At 43.5% G+C, this 19044-nt stretch overlaps 1 protein-coding gene across 1 annotated transcript in view; it reads left to right on the forward strand.

Moving 5' to 3' along the window:
* The first annotated feature begins 232 nt into the window (after window positions 1-232).
* Window positions 233-19044, forward strand: part of SHC3 (SHC adaptor protein 3) — a 121227-nt gene continuing 102415 nt past the window's right edge. Inside the window, 5 exon segments of the mRNA XM_040355111.1 lie at window positions 233-779; window positions 782-812; window positions 815-921; window positions 924-1004; window positions 1006-1272. Coding sequence (XP_040211045.1) covers window positions 729-779; window positions 782-812; window positions 815-921; window positions 924-1004; window positions 1006-1272 — 537 coding nt within the window. The 5' untranslated portion in view covers window positions 233-728.

The following is a 19044-nucleotide window of genomic DNA, read 5'->3' on the forward strand; positions in this document are numbered from 1 at the left end:
ACAGTATATTGCTGTATTTGCTACTGTGGTCTGTAAAGTGTTTTAAAGAAACAGCTGATGATGAATAAACCAGCATTATTTAAAAAATGAAATGTAAACTTTAGTGAAAGTGCATCTTGAAAATTTAGACTGATGTTACATAAAGATTAATTTTGATGAATAGTGACTTTTTTTCCCTCTCAGTCACTCTAATCTATATTATCTACCAATCAGAATTTTCACTGATAACGTTTGGCCTAATATAAGAACGCATATTTTATTTGATACCGAACAGGGTTGTTCAAGGTGTACATCAGTTTGGGGGAGAAGGGGCAACTGACATAACTTGAAGAAATGATCTGTTTGCGAAGTTAGGGGAAGGAAATTTGAGAATTGATTGGTTCTATAGTGCTGTAAGTGGGTGGATGTTTTTTGTGCTACAGGAAGTGATTTGCAGTGCTCACTGAGCCTTTTGTTGAAAAGGGTCTCCTCATTTGTGTGAGTCATGCTTTTGCTGTGAGCGAGTTGGCAGCTCTAACCAGAAGTGGAATGTCATATAGAACTATCTTCAATTCAACCCTTTATGCTCTTTGGTATTTTTCACATTTTGTTACCTATCTGTATTTTTTTTTCTTTTGCAATAGATTTTACAGGTATCGTTATGAAACCTCTGGCAATGTTAGCAAAGGAGGTGTCTTAGACTGGCATCAGCTTTGCCACATCGTATGAAAGAAACTAGGTAGAAGGGCATGCTTCAACGTACCAAGTACAACCGCTTCAAGAATGAATCTGTGACTACCGGTTCGATGATCTCTTGAGCAACCTGTCCATGAACAGAAAGTCTCCACGGTCGCCGGTACTCCAGCTACAATTTCGTGCCCGGTTGCGAGTGCAGATTTACCGAAGGACCAAGAAGATGGATCCACCTCTCTTTGTACGTTTTATTCCACAAAGTGTCTCACTTAAAACTGTCCAACACAGGCAGCCTGTTGGGTATCAAAAACCTATCCTCTGCAGTAAAGGAGCTTGTCTGGATCCAAGTTACAGGGTAGCTCTCCTGCTCCAAGTACAGCAGCAGGAGCCTCAGACAACACATGTAACCCTGTCTCTACCCCTCCGTGTTCACAGCAGGACGTGAGCAAGATGAGCACAGGAAAAAAAACACGCTCAGATGAAATGCATCTGGGAGGTGAAGATTGGAATCAAAGTAGCAGCTTTGTCAATAAGCCTTCTCGAGGATGGCTGCACTCGAATGAGAAGATCCAGGGACCTGGAGTGACGTACATTGTGAAGGTTGGTTTGCTTGTACCCATTTCTGTATGTGCTTTCTTTTTTTCTTTTTATAAATCAACAGTTTGGTATGTTTTTAATATTAACCAGCTTCTGTCCTATAGAACAGGATTTCTGATGTTCTCTTGGGCTGGGATGTAATAGGCTGCCTGTTAATTGCTCTATCTTCATATTATCTGGCCCTGTGATTTTGTGATCATAGGCGATCTTATATTTTAAATGTACATTTTAAAACAGCCCAAAGCATTTTCACCTATCTATGCATCTATGCAATCCGAAGGTGGAAACCCCGTACTGATTCACTGTTTATCGTTTCATGCTGATGAGAAATTGGGAATCTCTTTTTCATGATTAGAGGGTAATCACAATGAAAGCATTCTATGGTTATCTGTGTGTTTCCATGATAATAAACCTTGTAAACCTGTCTACGTCAGTGCTTCATTTGAAAACCTGTTGTAAGGAAGCAATATAAAAGGACCTTGTACCATGATGAACTCTTGTAAATAAAACAATTGTAGATGTTTATTGCTGACACATGCACTGAGATGCATTCAACTGAATACTCCACATACGATATACATTGCCAAAATCATTCACATTAATTACTGTAAGCAATTAATTATTCAAGCAAATATACCATTTATGTTTCCTTCGTAACATAAATGCCACGATTGCTTTTTTTACAAATCTTTATTGGGCACGAAGAGCAGGTGCTACATCTAGAAACTAACGCGTTTCGGCCGAAGCCTTCCTCATTAGCTGTTATTCTACATTTTATTAAACAGGTTACTTTAATATAGATGATAACATCTGCTCTGTCGATACTGCTGAATGAAGCCTGCTCCTTAGTCAGTAACAATGTGTTAGAATCAGGCACTTCTTTCTTTATGAATTGTTCTCCACAATTCTCAGTAAGATCAACAGCTCGTTTTGTCTTTCATATTCAGTTGTACACAGAATGATGTAACACATGACCATTTCTGTAGTGTGTAAGCTTCCACTCTTCTTATCAAAAGAAGAAAAAAATACAGTGTACTCGATTAAAGGATTCATGTGATTTCTATGTGCTTTTTACATTATAGTGATTTTTTAATATATATATATTTCTTCAAAGCTGCTAGTTTTTAGTAGAATGTAGTAAAGTCATATGCTATTCACAAACCTTGCATTTATCACTTGTAGAAATGTACATAGTGTTATATTATTTTTTTTTTAATCAAATCCTTTATATCCTTGTGGCTGGCCATAGATCACCAGATATTTCCACAAGACCAAGAGGTAGGGAGATAGTCTGTCCATCAGCTCACAATTTTGCTGAGCTCCAGGACCTGTTGCATTTCTTGCCTAATGCTGACCACAGTACATAGTGGTCCTTTGGGCCTTCAGATTATGTTAGAAAATCTTATGCCGCGTACACACGGTCATTTTTCGGCATGAAAAAAATAATAATTTTTCAGCATGTCCAAAAAACGAAGTTTTTCCAACTTCATCATTAAAAACGACGTTGCCCACACACCATCGTTTTTGAAAAATGATGAACAAAGCGCGGTGACGACAACACGTACGACGGCACTCCTGAAGGGGAAGTTCTATTCGCCTTTGGGCTGCTTTTAGCTGATGGCTTTTTAGTAAAAGACGATTCGCGTTTTTTTTTGGTCTGTTACAGCGTGATGAATGTGCTTACTCCATTATGAATGGTAGTTTTTGACCAGAACGACCGCTTCCCGTCTCATAACTCGCTTCTGGGCATGTGCGGGTTTAAAACGTTGTTTTAGCCCACACGCGATCATTTTTTACAACCCGAAAAACGTAATTTAAAAAAAACGACATTAAAAAATGCAGTATGTTCGAAAACGATGTGAAGCCCACACAACGATGATTTTTAAAACGTCGTTTTTTTTAATGCTGAAAAACGACCGTATAGTACGCGGCATTAGAAATTAGTGCCTCTGACTATCTGAATTGCATTTTATCACCTGCTAGAAAGTCAGAAATAGCACGATAATTACAATGTTTAAAATTTGGTCAGTTTTTCTTTCTAATATTTGTCGTATTATTTGTTTTTTTTACCTATTTTTTTGTAGGCTACACCTATACTCTCAAAGTTTGTTCTGGCTATCTAGTATGCCAATAGTAAATATATTTTAAACTACAGTAAAATGACAGTAGCTATGGCACATTGCAAATTCAGATGTTTTCCTTAAGATATTGGCTTAGTAAAGACAAGACAATAATGATCTCTGGATGCTGTGTACGGAAATTGCCAAAATACTTTCTGGTTTGGGAAATTCAGCTCTCACTTCACAAAATGCCATGGTCCATATAAACATGGTGTTAGAAACTCTGTATATACACGCACAGCAATTATGACCAGAGACGAGTTTGCCTTTTTGCTAAAATAAAATAGTGACTTACTTACATTGTAGATAACAGAACTATATGTTTTGTTAATTTTGATCTCTAGTATAAGTACTCTAGTACTTACAATTACTGGTTCCCTGAGGCATTGGTGATGTAGCCCTGATCTCACAGCTGCATCCTAGGAAGTCTTGAAAAATCTTGAGAAAATAGTCCGGGTGGCTGCGGTGCAGTTTTGAAAAGGGTTTCTGTGCATTTTTGGGTCCGGTTCAGGTGTGAATTCAGGGAAAAATTCTCAACAGAAACGTACAAGGATACCGACTGCAAATCACACCGCTGATATGTGAACCCAGCCTTACATGGCTCATAAATTGTGCCATTAGCATATATTGGTATTACAAAGATTGCCTTTTATTCCCCATTATTCATAACGTTAATTTCATGTCAATATTGCAAGAAAGAGGGAATGCACTGGTCAGTTATAATGTAACTAGAATATATGGAGAGACTGTAAAAGTGGTGGACCCAATAAGCAGTATTTTTATTTTAAACAAAAGTAATACTTTTCTAAGTAAGGAGCGCAATAGACCTATTTTTTTTACATACAATTGTGCTCATACGTTTACATACCCTGGCAGAATTTATGATTTCTTGGCCATTTTTCAGAGAATATGAATGATAACGCAAAAACGTTTCTTTCATTCATGGTTAGTGTTTGACTGAAGCCATTTATTATCAATCAACTGTGTTTACTCTTTTTAAAACATAATCACAACAGAAACTGCCCAAATGGCCCTGATTAAAAGTTTACATACCCCTGTTCGTAATATTGTGGATTGCCCCCTTTCACATCAATCACAGCTTGAAGTCTTTTGTGGTATTTTGGTGATTTTGGCCTGATAACATGCGCACAAGTTGACACAAAGAAAACTTTGGGTAGTTTCTGCTGTGATTATGATTTAAAAAGAGTAAACACAGTTAATTGATAATAAATGGCTTCAGCCAAACACTAACCATGAGCGAAAGAAATGTTTTTGTGTTATACATATTTTCTGAAACATGGCCAAGAAATCATAAATTCTGCCAGGGTATGTAAACTTATGAGCACAACTGTACCAATTTTTGGTGTTTGTGGCAACCAATAGGTTTGTGTCAGGTTTCTAGTGATTATAGGAGAATGAATGAAACAATCAGATTGGCTACCCCCATTCTTCATGAACTGTGTATCCCTTCACACACTCTTTTATGTGTGAGGCCCTTTATTAAAAAGCATGTTATTACAATTAAGAGCACTTCAAGTAACTATTTAATTTTGAATGCAAATTATAGGATCTATCTACCTAAAATATATATTTCAATGGGAGAACAAATGAAGGAAAATCTCCCCAATGTCACACAGGCAAAAAAAAAAAAAACCCTGACAGCAGTTTGACTGTATCCAAAGCCTATAGATTGTGGCCCAAGTATTCTAATGTCGCGTACACACAACCGTTTTTTCATGACGTGAAAAATTAAATTTTTTAAAATGGTCATTAACCACTTGCTTACTGGGCACATATACCCCCTTCCTGCCCAGGCGAAATTTCAGCTTCCGGCACTGCGTCGCTTTAACTGACAATTGCACGATCGTGCGATGTGGCTCCCAAACAAAATTGACGTCCTTTTTTACAATTTTGAAAAAAAAACACAATACTTTTTGCTATAATAAATATCCCAATTTTTTTTTCTCAGTTTAGGCCGATACGTATTCTTCTACATATATTTGGTATATTTGGAGTATAGTGACTGGTTTGCGTAAAACAAAATACAAGACGTAATTATGATTTTTTTTTTTTTACTAGTAATGGCGGCGATCTGCGATTTTATTGGGACTGTGACATTATGCGGACACATCGGACACTTTTGACACATTTTTGGGACCATTCACATTTATACAGCGATCAGTGCTATAAATATGCACATTTTACTGTATAAATGTGACTGGCAGGGAAGGGGTTAACACTAGGGGGACGAGGAAGGGGTTTAAATGTGTTCCCTACTAGTGATTCTAACTGTGGGGGAAGGGGACTGACTGGGGGAGGTGACCAATCTGTGTCCCTATGTGCAAGGGACACAGCATCAGTCTCCTCTCCCTGACAGGACGTGGATCTCTGTGTTTACACACAGAGATGTCTAGGCGCCAGAGCATTTTTCTTGACGTGAAAAATGGGCGTTAAAAATTTAGAACATGCTCTAATTTTTCACATCGTTTTTCACGTTGTAAAAAATGGTCATGTGTGGGCTTTAACGACGTGAAAAAAACGCACATTCTCAGAAGCAAGTTATGAGACTGGAGCGCTCGTTCTGGTAAAACTAGCGTTCGTAATGGAGTAAGCACATTCATCCCGCTGTAACAGACTGAAAAGCGCAAATCGTCTTTTACTAACACGAAATCAGCAAAAGCAGCCCAAAGGGTGGCGCCATCCAAATGGAACTTCCCCTTTATAGTGCCGTCCAGGGCCGGCCTTAGGCCTTTAGGCGCCCTGTGCGAGAAAGCTTTACAGCTCCCCCTGGTGACCACGCCCCTCAGTAACCACGCCCCTTAGTAACTACACCGCTCGGTAACCACACCCATTTCTCCAATACCGGCTCCATTTAAAGCCTTCCATTCCGTTAAGTTCCCAAAAAAAAGATTACAAACTATGATAAAAATACAACTTTTATTCACACGGTATAATAACGCCACATATACTGCAAATCACACTCTATAATAACGCCACATATAAAGTAAATCACATGGTATAATAACACTACCTGTAAATTTACTATCAAATATCAAACATAATTACAATAAAGTATTTTTTAACTTTTGTATTTACTGTTCCTTTAAGAAACACCCTATTTAAAAAAGAAAATACAAAAACAGACATTAAGCAGTACACTGCATTTATAAAAAAAATTATTTACTTACAGAAAAAAGTTTTTACATCTGCTGCCTGCTTCTGTGGATTCTTGCCCTCCTTTGTCTTCTCAGTGCGCATGGCATATGAGCTCCTCATAGCAAGGCAGGGACAGCCGCCCACGCTGTCATTCCTGCAGAATCCGCCTGTGGCCTGCCAGGTGTACCTAGAGCATTTGGCACCCGGGGCGGATCCTATATCTGCCCCCCGTAAAATGTAAAAACACCCCACTGTGCCCCCTGCATTCTTCAATATCTCTGTCACTACTGTGTACCCCCTCTCCACAACTGCACCTCTGGACCCCTTTACATTACACAGCACCCTGCACCTCTGGCCCCCTTTACATTACACAGCACCCTGCACCTCTGGCCCCCTTTACATTACACAGCACCCTGCACCTCTGGACCCCTTTACATTACACAGCACCCTGCACCTCTGGGCCCCTTTACATTACACAGCACTGCACCTCTGGGCCCCTTTACATTACACAGCACTGCACCTCTGGACCCCTTTACATTACACATCACCCTGGACCCCTTTACATTACACATCACTCTGGACCCCTTTACATTACACATCACTCTGGGCCCCTTTACATTACACAGCACCCTGCACCTCTGGGCCCCTTTACATTACACAGCACCCTGCACCTCTGGACCCCTTTACATTACACAGCACCCTGCACCTCTGGGCCCCTTTACATTACACAGCACTGCACCTCTGGACCCCTTTACATTACACATCACTCTGGACCCCTTTACATTACACATCACTCTGGGCCCCTTTACATTACACAGCACCCTGCACCTCTGGGCCCCCTTTACATTACACAGCACCCTGCATCACTGACCCCCCTTTACATTACACAGCACCTCTGGACCCCTTTACATTACACAGCACCCTGCACCTCTGGACCCCTTTACATTACACAGCACCCTGCACCTCTGGACCCCTTTACATTACACAGCACCCTGCACCTCTGGGCCCCTTTACATTACACAGCACTGCACCTCTGGACCCCTTTACATTACACATCACTCTGGACCCCTTTACATTACACATCACTCTGGGCCCCTTTACATTACACAGCACCCTGCACCTCTGGGCCCCTTTACATTACACAGCACCCTGCATCACTGACCCCCTTTACATTACACATCACTCTGGACCCCTTTACATTACACAGCACCCTGCACCTCTGGACCCCTTTACATTACACAGCACCCTGCACCTCTGGACTCCTTTACACTACACAGCACCTTGCACCACTGGGCCCCTTATATTCCACAGCACCCTGCACCTCTGGGCCCCTTTACATTACACAGCACCCTGCACCTTTGGACCCCTTTACATTACACAGCACCCTGCACCTCTGGACCCCGTTACATTACACAGCACCCTGCACCTCTGGACCCCTTTACACTACACAGCACCTTGCACCACTGGGCCCCTTACATTACACAGCACCCCACAGCTCTGAACCCCTTTACATTACACAGCACCCTGCACCACTGGACCCCTTTTACATTACACAGCCACGGACACCTATATGTTACACAGACACCCCCTAACAGTTCTGGACCCCCTGCATGTTACGCAGACCCCCGTACAGTGCATACCCCTCCCCCTACAATACAGATCTCTCCTTACAATACAGAACCCCCTCTACAATACAGATTCACCCCTACAATAGACCACCCCTACAGTGCAGACCCCCTACAATAAATCCCCCCCCCCCACAATACAGAACCCCACTACAATAAAGAACCCCCCCCTCACAATACAAAAAACACCCCCCCTACAATACAGATAAACCCCTACAGTGCAGACCCCCCCCTACAATAAAGAACCCCCCCCCACACAATACAGAAAACACCCCCCCCTACAATACAGATAAACCCCTACAGTGCAGACCCCCCCTACAATAAAGAACCCCCCCCCCACACACACAATACAGAAAACACCCCCCCCCTACAATACAGATAAACCCCTACAGTGCAGAGTGACCCCCCCTACAATAAAGAACCCCCCACCCCACAATACAGATAGAACACACACACCCCCCGCCCCCCCCCTTCAGACCTGTAAAGCAAGCAGGCTCAGATAACCTGCTTGCCGCGTGCTGCACACACAGCACAGTACAGACAAGGGGGAGGCTGCTTCCCTGCTCGGCTGCGTGACTGAGACAGTCACAGACAGCCGAGACTCAGACCCGCGGAGCTGCCTAAGCAGAAGGGGGATCACTGCGGACAGGTCCCGGGTGTGCCGACGGCTCGCTGGGATGCGGCTTGCACGGCACCCCCCCTGCAAAGCCAGGCACCCGGCACCACGCCATGCCACCCAGCATGGTCCTCTTCCGTCGCGGGGGGGGGGGGGGGGGCGCCGGCCTGACAACCCCCAGTGTGCGGCACGCCCCCCGCCCACTACTTAATACACGGGCGAATTAAAGAAGCTGTGTGGTCGCCAGGCGCCCATGTTGCTATGGCGCCCTGTGCGATCACACTCTCCGCACACCGCAAAGGCCGGCCCTGGTGCCGTCGTACGTGTTGTACGTCACCGCGCTTTGCTGGAGCATTTTTTTTTCATGATCGTGTGTATGCAAGGCAGGCTTGACAAGAATCACATTGTTTTTTCCATGACATTAACCACTTAAGGACCGCCTCCTGCACATTTACGTCGGCAGAATGGCACGGCTGGGCACAGGCACGTACCTGTACATCCCCTTTAAGTGCCCAGCCGTGGGTCGCGGGCGTGTGCCCGCGAACCAGTCTGAAGCTCTGTGACCGTGGCCGCGGGACCCGCGGACCCGATTGCCACCGGTGTCCCGCGATCGGTCACAGGAGCTGAAGAACGGGGAGAGGTTTCCTGTTCTTCACAGTGTCAATGTCACTGATCGTCTGGTCCCTGATATAGGGAAAGGCGATCAGTGATGTCACGCGTCCAGCCCCGCCCCCCTACAGTTAGAAACACATGAGGTCACACATAACCCATACAGCGCCCCCTAGTGGTTAACTCCTAAACTGCAATTGTCATTTTCACAGTAAACAATGCATTTTTATAGCATTTTTTGCTGTGAAAATGACAATGGTCCCAAAAATGGGTCAAAATTGTCCGATGTGTCCACCATAATGTCACAGTCATGAAAAAAATCGCTGATCGCCGCCATTAGTAGTAAAAAAATAAATATTAATAAAAATGCCATAAAACTATCCCCTATTTTGTAAACACTATAAATTTTGCGTGGTTAAACGCTTATTGCGTTTTTTTTTTTTACCAAAAATATGTAGAAGAATACGTATCGGCCTAAACTGAGAAAAAAAACATTTATATCTTTTTTGGGGGTATTTATTATAGCAAAAAGTTAAAAATATTGATATTTTTTTTCAAAATTGTTGCTCTATTTTTGTTTATAGCGCAAAAAATAAAAACCGCAGAGGTGATCAAATACCACCAAAAGAAAGCTCTATTTGTGGGGAAAAAAAGGACGCCAATTTTGTTTGGGAGCCAGATCACACAACCGCGCAATTGTCAGTTAAAGCGACGCAGTGCCGGATCGCAAAAACTGGCCAGGTCCTTTACCTGCATAATGGTCCGGGTCTTAAGTGGTTAAAAACGGTCGTGTGTACGCGACATAAGAGCTGACCCTTGTTTACATTTATTCTGTTCTTTGTTCTGCAGTCAGATTAAAAAATCCTGTTCCTATTAATTCTCAAATAACAAATAAGTTATGGAAATGATAACAGCATTTTAAAGTGATCTTATTAAAATACTAACAATTTGTGCCAGCATCTCAGTAGGTTCCTCCTAATACTATCAGATATTGCTATGCAAAAGGGAGAATTACTATGCTGAAACCTGGTGGCTCCTTAACCACTTAAGCCCCGGACCAATATGCTGGCTAAAGACCCAAGGAGTTTTTACAGTTCGGGACTGCGTCGCTTTAACAGACAATTGCACGGTCGTGCGACGTGGCTCCCAAACAAAATTGGCGTCCTTTTTCCCCCACAAATAGAGCTTTCTTTTGGTGGTCTTTGATCACCTCTGCGGTTTTTATTTTTTGCGCTATAAACAAAAATAGAACGTCAATTTTAAAAAAAATGCAATATTTTTTACTTTTTGCTGTAATAAATATCCCCCAAAAACATATATAAAATTTTTTTTTTCCTCAGTTTAGGCCGATACGTATTCTTCTACCTATTTTTCGTAAAAAAAATCGCAATAATCGTTTATCGGTTGGTTTGCGCAAAATTTATAGCGTTTACAAAATAGGGGATAGTTTTTTTGCATTTTTATTTTTTTTATTTTTTTTACTAGTAATGGCGGCGATCAGCGATTTTTTTCGTGACTGCGACATTATGGCGGACACTTCGGACAATTTTGACACATTTTTGGGACCATTGTCATTTTCACAGCAAAAAATGCATTTAAATTGCATTCTTTATTGTGAAAATGACAGTTGCAGTTTGGGAGTTAAACACAGGGGGCGCTGTAACATTTAGGGATCACTGTGTATGTGTTTACTAGTGTAGGGGGGTGTGGCTGTAGGACGGACACCATCGATCGAGTCTTCCCTATAAAAGGGATCACTCGATCGATGCGCCGCCACAGTGAAGCACGGGGAAGCCGTGTTTACACACGGCTCTCCCCGTTCTTCAGCTCCGGGGAGCGATCGCGACGGAGCGGCTAAAAACAAATAGCCGCGCCGTCGTCCCGGATCGCTCCCCGAGCGGACCCGACCACCGCATGTACCGGGGGGGGGGGTCCCGATCGGACCCCCCACCCACGTCTAGCAGAGGACGTACAGGTACGTGGATGTGCCTGTCCGTGCCATTCTGCCGACGTAAATGTACATGAGGAGGTCGGGAACTGGTTAATCTGTTAGCTAATATTTATTGAATATGGCTGCCTCTATTTGGGATCATTATCATAACACTAGCCAGCCAGATTTGGGTTTGTTATTTTTTTGGGCCAAACTTATCACTCTGTTTCTTTTCTATTTATAGTAATGTTTTCAAGCGTGCACCTGCTTCCTTACTGGCTTCAGGTTTGATAAAGTGAGTGAGTGACTGCATGGGGCTGTTATCAACCCACAACATCTTTGCTTATTTGACCACTTAACCACTTGCCGACTGTGTAACGCACATTTACGTTGGCAGAATGGCTCCTGTGCGCATAGCAACGTGCCTGTACGTTGCTTTAAAAAACCCGATGTGCAGGCGCGCGCAATGTCGATGTCCGCCGGTGTCCCGCGATCGTGTCATGGAGCGACAGAACGGGGGGATGCCATTGTAAACAAGGCATCTCCCTGTTCTGCCTAGTGACAGGACACTAATCTTCTGCCTCCTGTCATCGGGAGCAGCGATCAGTGTCCTGTCACAGGTAGCCAAGCCCCCACACAGTTAGAATCACTCCCTAGGACACACTTAACCCCTTCCTCACCCCTTACTGGTTAACCCCTTCACTGCCAGTGTCATTTACACAGTAATCAGTGCATTTTTATAGCACTGATCGCTGTATAAATGACAATGGTCCCAAAATAGTGTCAAAAGTGTCCGATGTGTCCCACATAATGTTACATTCCTGATAAAAATTGCAGATTGCCGTCATTGCTAATAAAAAAAATGAATAATAAAAATGCCATAAAACTATCCCCTATTTTGTAGACGCTATAACTTTTGCGCAAACCAATATATACGCTTATTGTGATTTTTTTTTTACCAAAAAGATGTAGAAGAATACATATCGGCCTAAACTGAGAAAGAAATCATTTTTTATATATTTTTTTGGTATTTATTATAGCAAAAAGTAAAAAATATTGCTTTTTTTTTTCAAAATTGTCGATCTTTTTTTGTTTATAGCGCAAAAAATAAAAACTGCAGAGGTGATCAAATACCACCAAAAGAAAGCTCTATTTGTGGGAAAAAAATTAAGTCAATTTTGTTTGGGAGCCACGTAGTACGGCCACGCAATTGTCAGTTAAATCGACGCAGTGCCGAATCGCAAAAAATGGTCCGTCATTGGGCAGCCAAATCCTCCAGGGATGAAGTGGTTAAGGACTGCCCCATGTACATTTACTGCGGCAGGGCGGCTCTTAAGTGCAAAATCACGTACCTGTACGTAATTTTTTAAAAGGGCTTTGAGATACGCACATGCGCTGCTGTAGGACACAGCGGAAGCCAAGCAGCGTGTCCGGTGGAAACCTGGCGATTGTTAGGAGAGAGGCATAACTGTTCTGCCAGAGGGGAAAATGTAGATGTTGTGTTTCTGCTAAGCAGAAACACAGATCTCTGTTTTCCCTCAGTCAAACCCCCGGTATTCCCGGCCAAATGCTCTCCTGGCATTTTTCCTGCCGGGAAAACCGGTCGCGTGTACGAGGCTAAAGAAAAGAAAACGGATGCAGCCACCACATCCAATGATTAGTAAGCTGCTATTACCTTTTTGGTTTTGTGTTTCAAACATCATTAAAGTGCAAATTGACTGAAAATGTACATTGCACAAAGCACAATATTATGGACCAGTAGTAGGATCTGACATTGCTTTGAGATAGTGTACGACTTTTGTGATATACAGATCGCCTTTAGCTGTTAAAGTTTTATAAGTAAATGTCCCCTTCTCCCTATAAAAAAAAACATACACTACCATGTAGACCAGGAGTCTCCAAACTTTTCAAACAAAGGGCCAGTTTATTGTCCTTCAGACTTTAGAAGGGCCCAGCGGGGGCAGAAAATGTCCAAAATAAATATGGCCCCAGAGTTGATGGTCAATAGGAGGAGGAGTAGTACCCCTAATTAGTAGCAGGAATAGTATCCCATCATTGGTATTGGTAGTAGAAAAAGCGCTCTGTTGTTGGTATCAGTGGGACAAATAGTGCCCCAAGGGCCGGATAAAGGATAGCAAAGGGCCACATCTGGCCCTTGGGCCGCAGTTTGGAGACCCCTGATGTAGACAGTTCAGAATCAAAGAGAAAAAACATAGGAAAGAAAGTGATTTGTGTGGGAAATCCTGTGTGCTACCACTTAAAGGTGTAAGAGGGATGATTTCAATTTCAGCAGCTGCTCACATTTATTTGATGTGTCCACACATATGCAAATGAAAAAGTATAAATATGAATGTGGCGCTTTGCTTATATAATATGTAAATAAATTGTATAAAATTATATTATATTCGTTAATGTGTATCCAGTAGTGGTTATTGGTTCCTATATTTGACACATTGAGTGCCAGTTCACATGCAATGTTTGAGCGATGCAAATTCAGCAATACTGATTGTATAACTAAATTTGCATCACATTCGGACCAAAATCACGCAGGGTTTCCCACATCGCACCAGTGTGAACCGAGCCTGAACAATATCAACATCTAAATACCATCACCAATTTTTTTTTATATACAGTGGAACCTCGGATTGCGAGTAACGCGGTAAACGAACGCTTCGTAATATGAGCACTGTATTTCCTAAAATCCTAACTTTGCGAGTGTTGTCTTGCAAAATAAGCAGGATTCAGGCCAAAGCGCTGTGCTGTACTGTGTTTGGCCTGAGGTGGAGGGGCACCGGAGCCGAACAAAGTCTTTCCGAGGTTTGCAGAGGTCAGCCGAACTGTCCTCGGGCCTTTCCGACCATTTGCGAGGCTCTCCGGCGCCTCTCGCCTCTGGCAGAATGCGGTATTTCATGCCATTGAAGTCGATGCGGAACAAATTATTTTCGTTTCCATTGACTTCAATGGGGAAACTCACTTTGATATGCAAGTACTTTGGATTACGAGCATTCTCCTGGAACGGATTATGCTTGTAATCCAAGGTTCCACTGTACTGTATAATAATAAAGTGCAACTAAGTATTAAAGTGGATGCAAACCCGATTCATGAAATTTGAGCTGGGCACATATATCTGCAGTATTTTGTTATCTCTTTTCAATAAACTAAGCCTTATAACTCTCTTCTGAACGGTTTCTCTGTAATCAGCCTGAGAACTCCTGACATATTTTTTGACCTTTTAGACAAAAGCAGTCTGAATCTTTTGTCAAAGGAGGTTGCTAAAATAGAGTAGCAGAGAGCAGCTTCTATTACAAAACAGCTCTGAGAGTCTCTGCCTATGATGAGAGGGGGTGTGTGCCTTTCCTCCAATCAGCAATGTTAGCTATCTTGGCTGTATGCCCAGACATCACACTTTGTTTTAACCAGGAAGAGAACATTTCCTAACAGGATCTCAACTTTCTAAACAGTATATAAGTGATACATTCGTGCTTAGGTGGGCCAAAGGTTGCAGCCCCCCTAGAGACTCCCTAGGGAGAATAAATGGTTAAAAATAAAGAAAGGGTGGTGGCACTACCTTCCACTAGGTGCTAATCAGATCTTAATGAAAACAACTAGCTACACACTAGTGTAAGAAGTGGCTCCTCAAATGTTACCAATATTGCAGTGAGGCCTCTTAACCACTTGAGACCCACGCTATTGACAAAAGACGTCAACAGCGCGGCTCTCAGGTGCCAACTGGATGTCTTTGGACGTCTTTTAACCCCTTCCCGACCGCCGCATGTACATATACGTCTGCAGAATGGCACGTACAGGCACATTGGCGTACCTGTATGTCCCTGCCTAGACGTGGGTGGGGGGTCCAATCGGGACCCCCCCCCCGCGACTTGCGGCGGTCGGGTCCCCTCGGGGAGCGATCCGGGACGACTGCGCGGCTATTTGTTTATAGCCGCTCCGTCGCGATCGCTCCCCGGAGCTGAAGAACGGGGAGAGCCGTATGTAAACACGGCTTCCCCGTGCTTCACTATGGCGCTGCATCGATCGAGTGATCCCCTTTATAGGGGAGACTCGATCGATGACATCATTCCTACAGCCACACCCCCCTACAGTTGTAAACACACACTAAGGGAACACTAACTCCTACAGCGCCCCCTGTGGTTAACTCCCTAACTGCAACTGTCATTTTCACAGTAAACAATGCAATTTAAATGCATTTTTTGCTGTGAAAATGACAATGGTCCCAAAAATGTGTCAAAATTGTCCGAAGTGTCCGCCATAATGTCGCAGTCACGAAAAAAATCGCTGATCGCCACCATTAGTAGTAAAAAAAATTTTTTTTATAAAAATGCAATAAAACTATCCCCTATTTTGTAAACGCTATAAATTTTGCGCAAACCAATCGATAAACGCTTATTGCGTTTTTTTTTAACCAAAAATAGGTAGAAGAATACGTATCGGCCTAAACTGAGGAAAAAAAAAATGTTATATATGTTTTTGGGGGATATTTATTATAGCAAAAAGTAAAAAATAAAAATTTTGTTTATAGCGCAAAAAATAAAAACCGCTGAGGTGATCAAATACCACCAAAAGAAAGCTCTATTTGTGGGAAAAAAAGGACGCCAATTTTGTTTGGGAGCCACGTCGCACGACCGCGCAATTGTCTGTTAAAGCGACGCAGTCCCAAACTGTAAAAACACCTTGGGTCTTTAGGCAGCATTATGGTCCGGTCCTTAAGTGGTTAAAGTGCATTACCCGCGCGCGCCTCTGGGGGGCGCGCATCGGGTAAACACTGTCCCGGCGCTTCGCTGGGAAGCCGATGCGTGTACCTGGCGGCTGCGATGTCCGCCGGGTACACGCGATCGTCGCTAACACAGCAGGGACGTGGAGCTCTGTGTGTAAACATCGCAGATCGCCGCCATTACTAGTAAAAAAAAAAAAAATTATCATAATTCTGTTCCCCATTTTGTAGGCGCTATAACTTTTGCGCAAACCAGTCGCTTATTGCGATTTTTTTTTTCTTACAAAAATACGTCGAAAAATACGTATCGGCCTTAACTGAGAAATTTTTTTTTTTTTTTTTTATTGGGATATTTATTATAGCAACAAGTAAAAAAATATATATTTTTTTTTAAATTGTCGCTCTTTTTTTGTTTATAGCGCAAAAAATAAAAACCGCAGAGGTGATCAAATACCACCAAAATAAAGCCCTATTTGTGGGGAAAAAAGGACGTCAATTTTGTTTGGGAGCCACGTCGCACGACTGCGCAAATGTCAGTTAAAGCGACGCAGTGCCGGAAGCTGAAATTTCGCCTGGGAACGAAGGGGGTTTATGTGCCCAGTAAGCAAGTGGTTAATGAGAGCGGCTTCACCGCCCGATTCCCTACTGTGCATGCACGAGCCACGGGGCGCGACGTGAATGGGCGATGTCTCCTGGGACACACACAAGGTCCCAGAAGACACCTCTCCCCCATTCCCCAGGAGGCAGCGCGAGGAGGAGGAGAAAGAAGACGGACCGCGGATCAGGAAGTGGCAGATTAGGACGATCTGCCTAGCAACAGGCACTTCAGGTATGTATAAAAAAATAATTTACTTCCTTTTTTTTAATCATTTTTTTTTTTTCTTGGTTGAGCTCCGCTTTAAGAACTGATTAGCACCTAGTGGAAGGTAGCACCACCACCCTTTCTTTATTTTTAAGTATATAAATGTGAACACAGCAGATATACATATAAAACCTATGTAGGGAGATTTGGTTAATCTCTGTGTATCATCTGAGGCTGTTCACTTCACTGGGTGTATGGAGGGTTTACATCCTCTTTAAAGTTCTCCCAGGGTTTGTGCAATAATTAAATAACTCTTCAAATAAAAATGACATATGAATGTACCTGCTGGTATATGTCACTTTTATTTGAAGAGTTTTTAATCATTGCACAAACACTGGGAGAACTTTAATACTTGGTTGCCCTTTATTATTATATATATAAAAAAAATGGTGATATTATTTAGATGTCGATATTGTTTTAATATGAGAGAATGTGTCAAATATAGAAACCAATAGCCCAGGGGTAGGCAACCTTTTGAGCACAGTGTGCCGATTTTTTTTTCAAAGAAATTGAGCTTGCCGATTTTATAACCAAAAAATGTAAACTTCACACTCTCAATCACGAAAAGGATTTTTATAAAATAAATGCTGTAAATGACTTGAGTAGTAGTGAGAAATTAACACCCTGCACTCACTCCTCAAATCAGCCCCAATGCATGCACCTTCACACCTGAGAACAGCCCCAATTCCTGCACCTTCACACTTCAGATCACTGTCCTCCCTGAAAATCAGTTTCACCACTGTACCCCCCTGCTCATCTGCCCTACCACTATACCCCCTGCACATCTGCCCCATCTCTCTACCCCCCTGCTCTTCTGCACATCTGCTCCACCTCCATACCCCCATGCTCTTCTATCTCACTGCTGAACCATCTTCTCATCTGTCTTAACACTGAACTTATCTGCTCATCTGTCCCACCACTGTACCTCCCTGCCCATCTGCTCCACCGCCATACCCCCATGCTTTTCTGTATCACCTCTAAACCAACCTCTCATCTGTCCTAACACTGGACTTTCTGTTCATCTGCCCCACCACTGTAACCCCCTTTCTCATCTGTCCCACCACTGTACCTCCTGCAGATCAGTCCCACCTCTGTTCCTCCTGCTTTTCTATCCCACCACTGTAACCCCCTGCTCATGTGTTCCACCGATGTACCTTCTTTCTCCTTTGCACATCTGCCCCACCTCTGTACCTCCCTGCTCCTCTGCCCCACCGCTGTAACCCCTTGCTCATCTGTTCCACATATGTACCTCCTTTCTCCTCTGCCCCACCTCTGTGCCCCCTGATCTTCTGCCCAACCACTGTAACCCCCTGCTCATCTGTCCCACCAATGCATCTCTTTTCACATCTGCCCCACCGCTGTACCCCCTGCTCTTCTGTCCCACCGCTGAACCCCCTTGCCATCTGCATCAACACTGAACCCCCTGCTCATCTTTCCCACCACTGTAACCCTCTTCTCATCTGGCCCAACACTGAACACACCCTGCTCACTGTTCCCCCCTGCTTTTCTGTCCCACCGCTGAACCCCCCTCGCATTCCTCCCACCACTGTACCTCCTGCACATCTGCCCCACCACTGTACCCCCTTGCTCTTCTGTCCCACTACTGTAACTCCCTTGCTCATCTACCACATCAATGTACACCTTTTCTTATCTACCCCACCACTGTACCTCCCTGCACATCTGCTCCACTGCCGTATCCCCGTGCTCTTCTGTCTCACTACTGAATCACCTTCTCATCTGTCCTAACACTGAACCTATCTGCGGATCTGCCCCATCACTGTAACCCACTTTCTCATCTGCCCCACCAATGTACCTCCTACATCTGTCTCACCTCTGTACTCCCCTGCTCTTCTGCCCCACTTCTGTTTCCTCTGCTCTCCTGCCCCACCACTGTAACCCCCTGCTCATCTGTCGTACCAATACACCTGCTGTTACATCTGCCCCACTGCTGTACCCCCCTGCTCTTCTGTCCCAACGCTGAACCCCCTTCTCATCTGCCCCAACACTAAACCCCCCTGCTCATCTGTCCCACCATTGTAACCCTCTTCTTATCTGGCCCAACACTGAACCCCCCTGTTTACCTGCCCCATCACTGTACCCCCTGCTCTTCTGTCCCACTGCTGAACCC

This window comes from Rana temporaria, chromosome 1 (assembly GCF_905171775.1).
Source record: "Rana temporaria chromosome 1, aRanTem1.1, whole genome shotgun sequence".
Taxonomy (NCBI): Eukaryota; Metazoa; Chordata; class Amphibia; order Anura; family Ranidae; genus Rana; species Rana temporaria.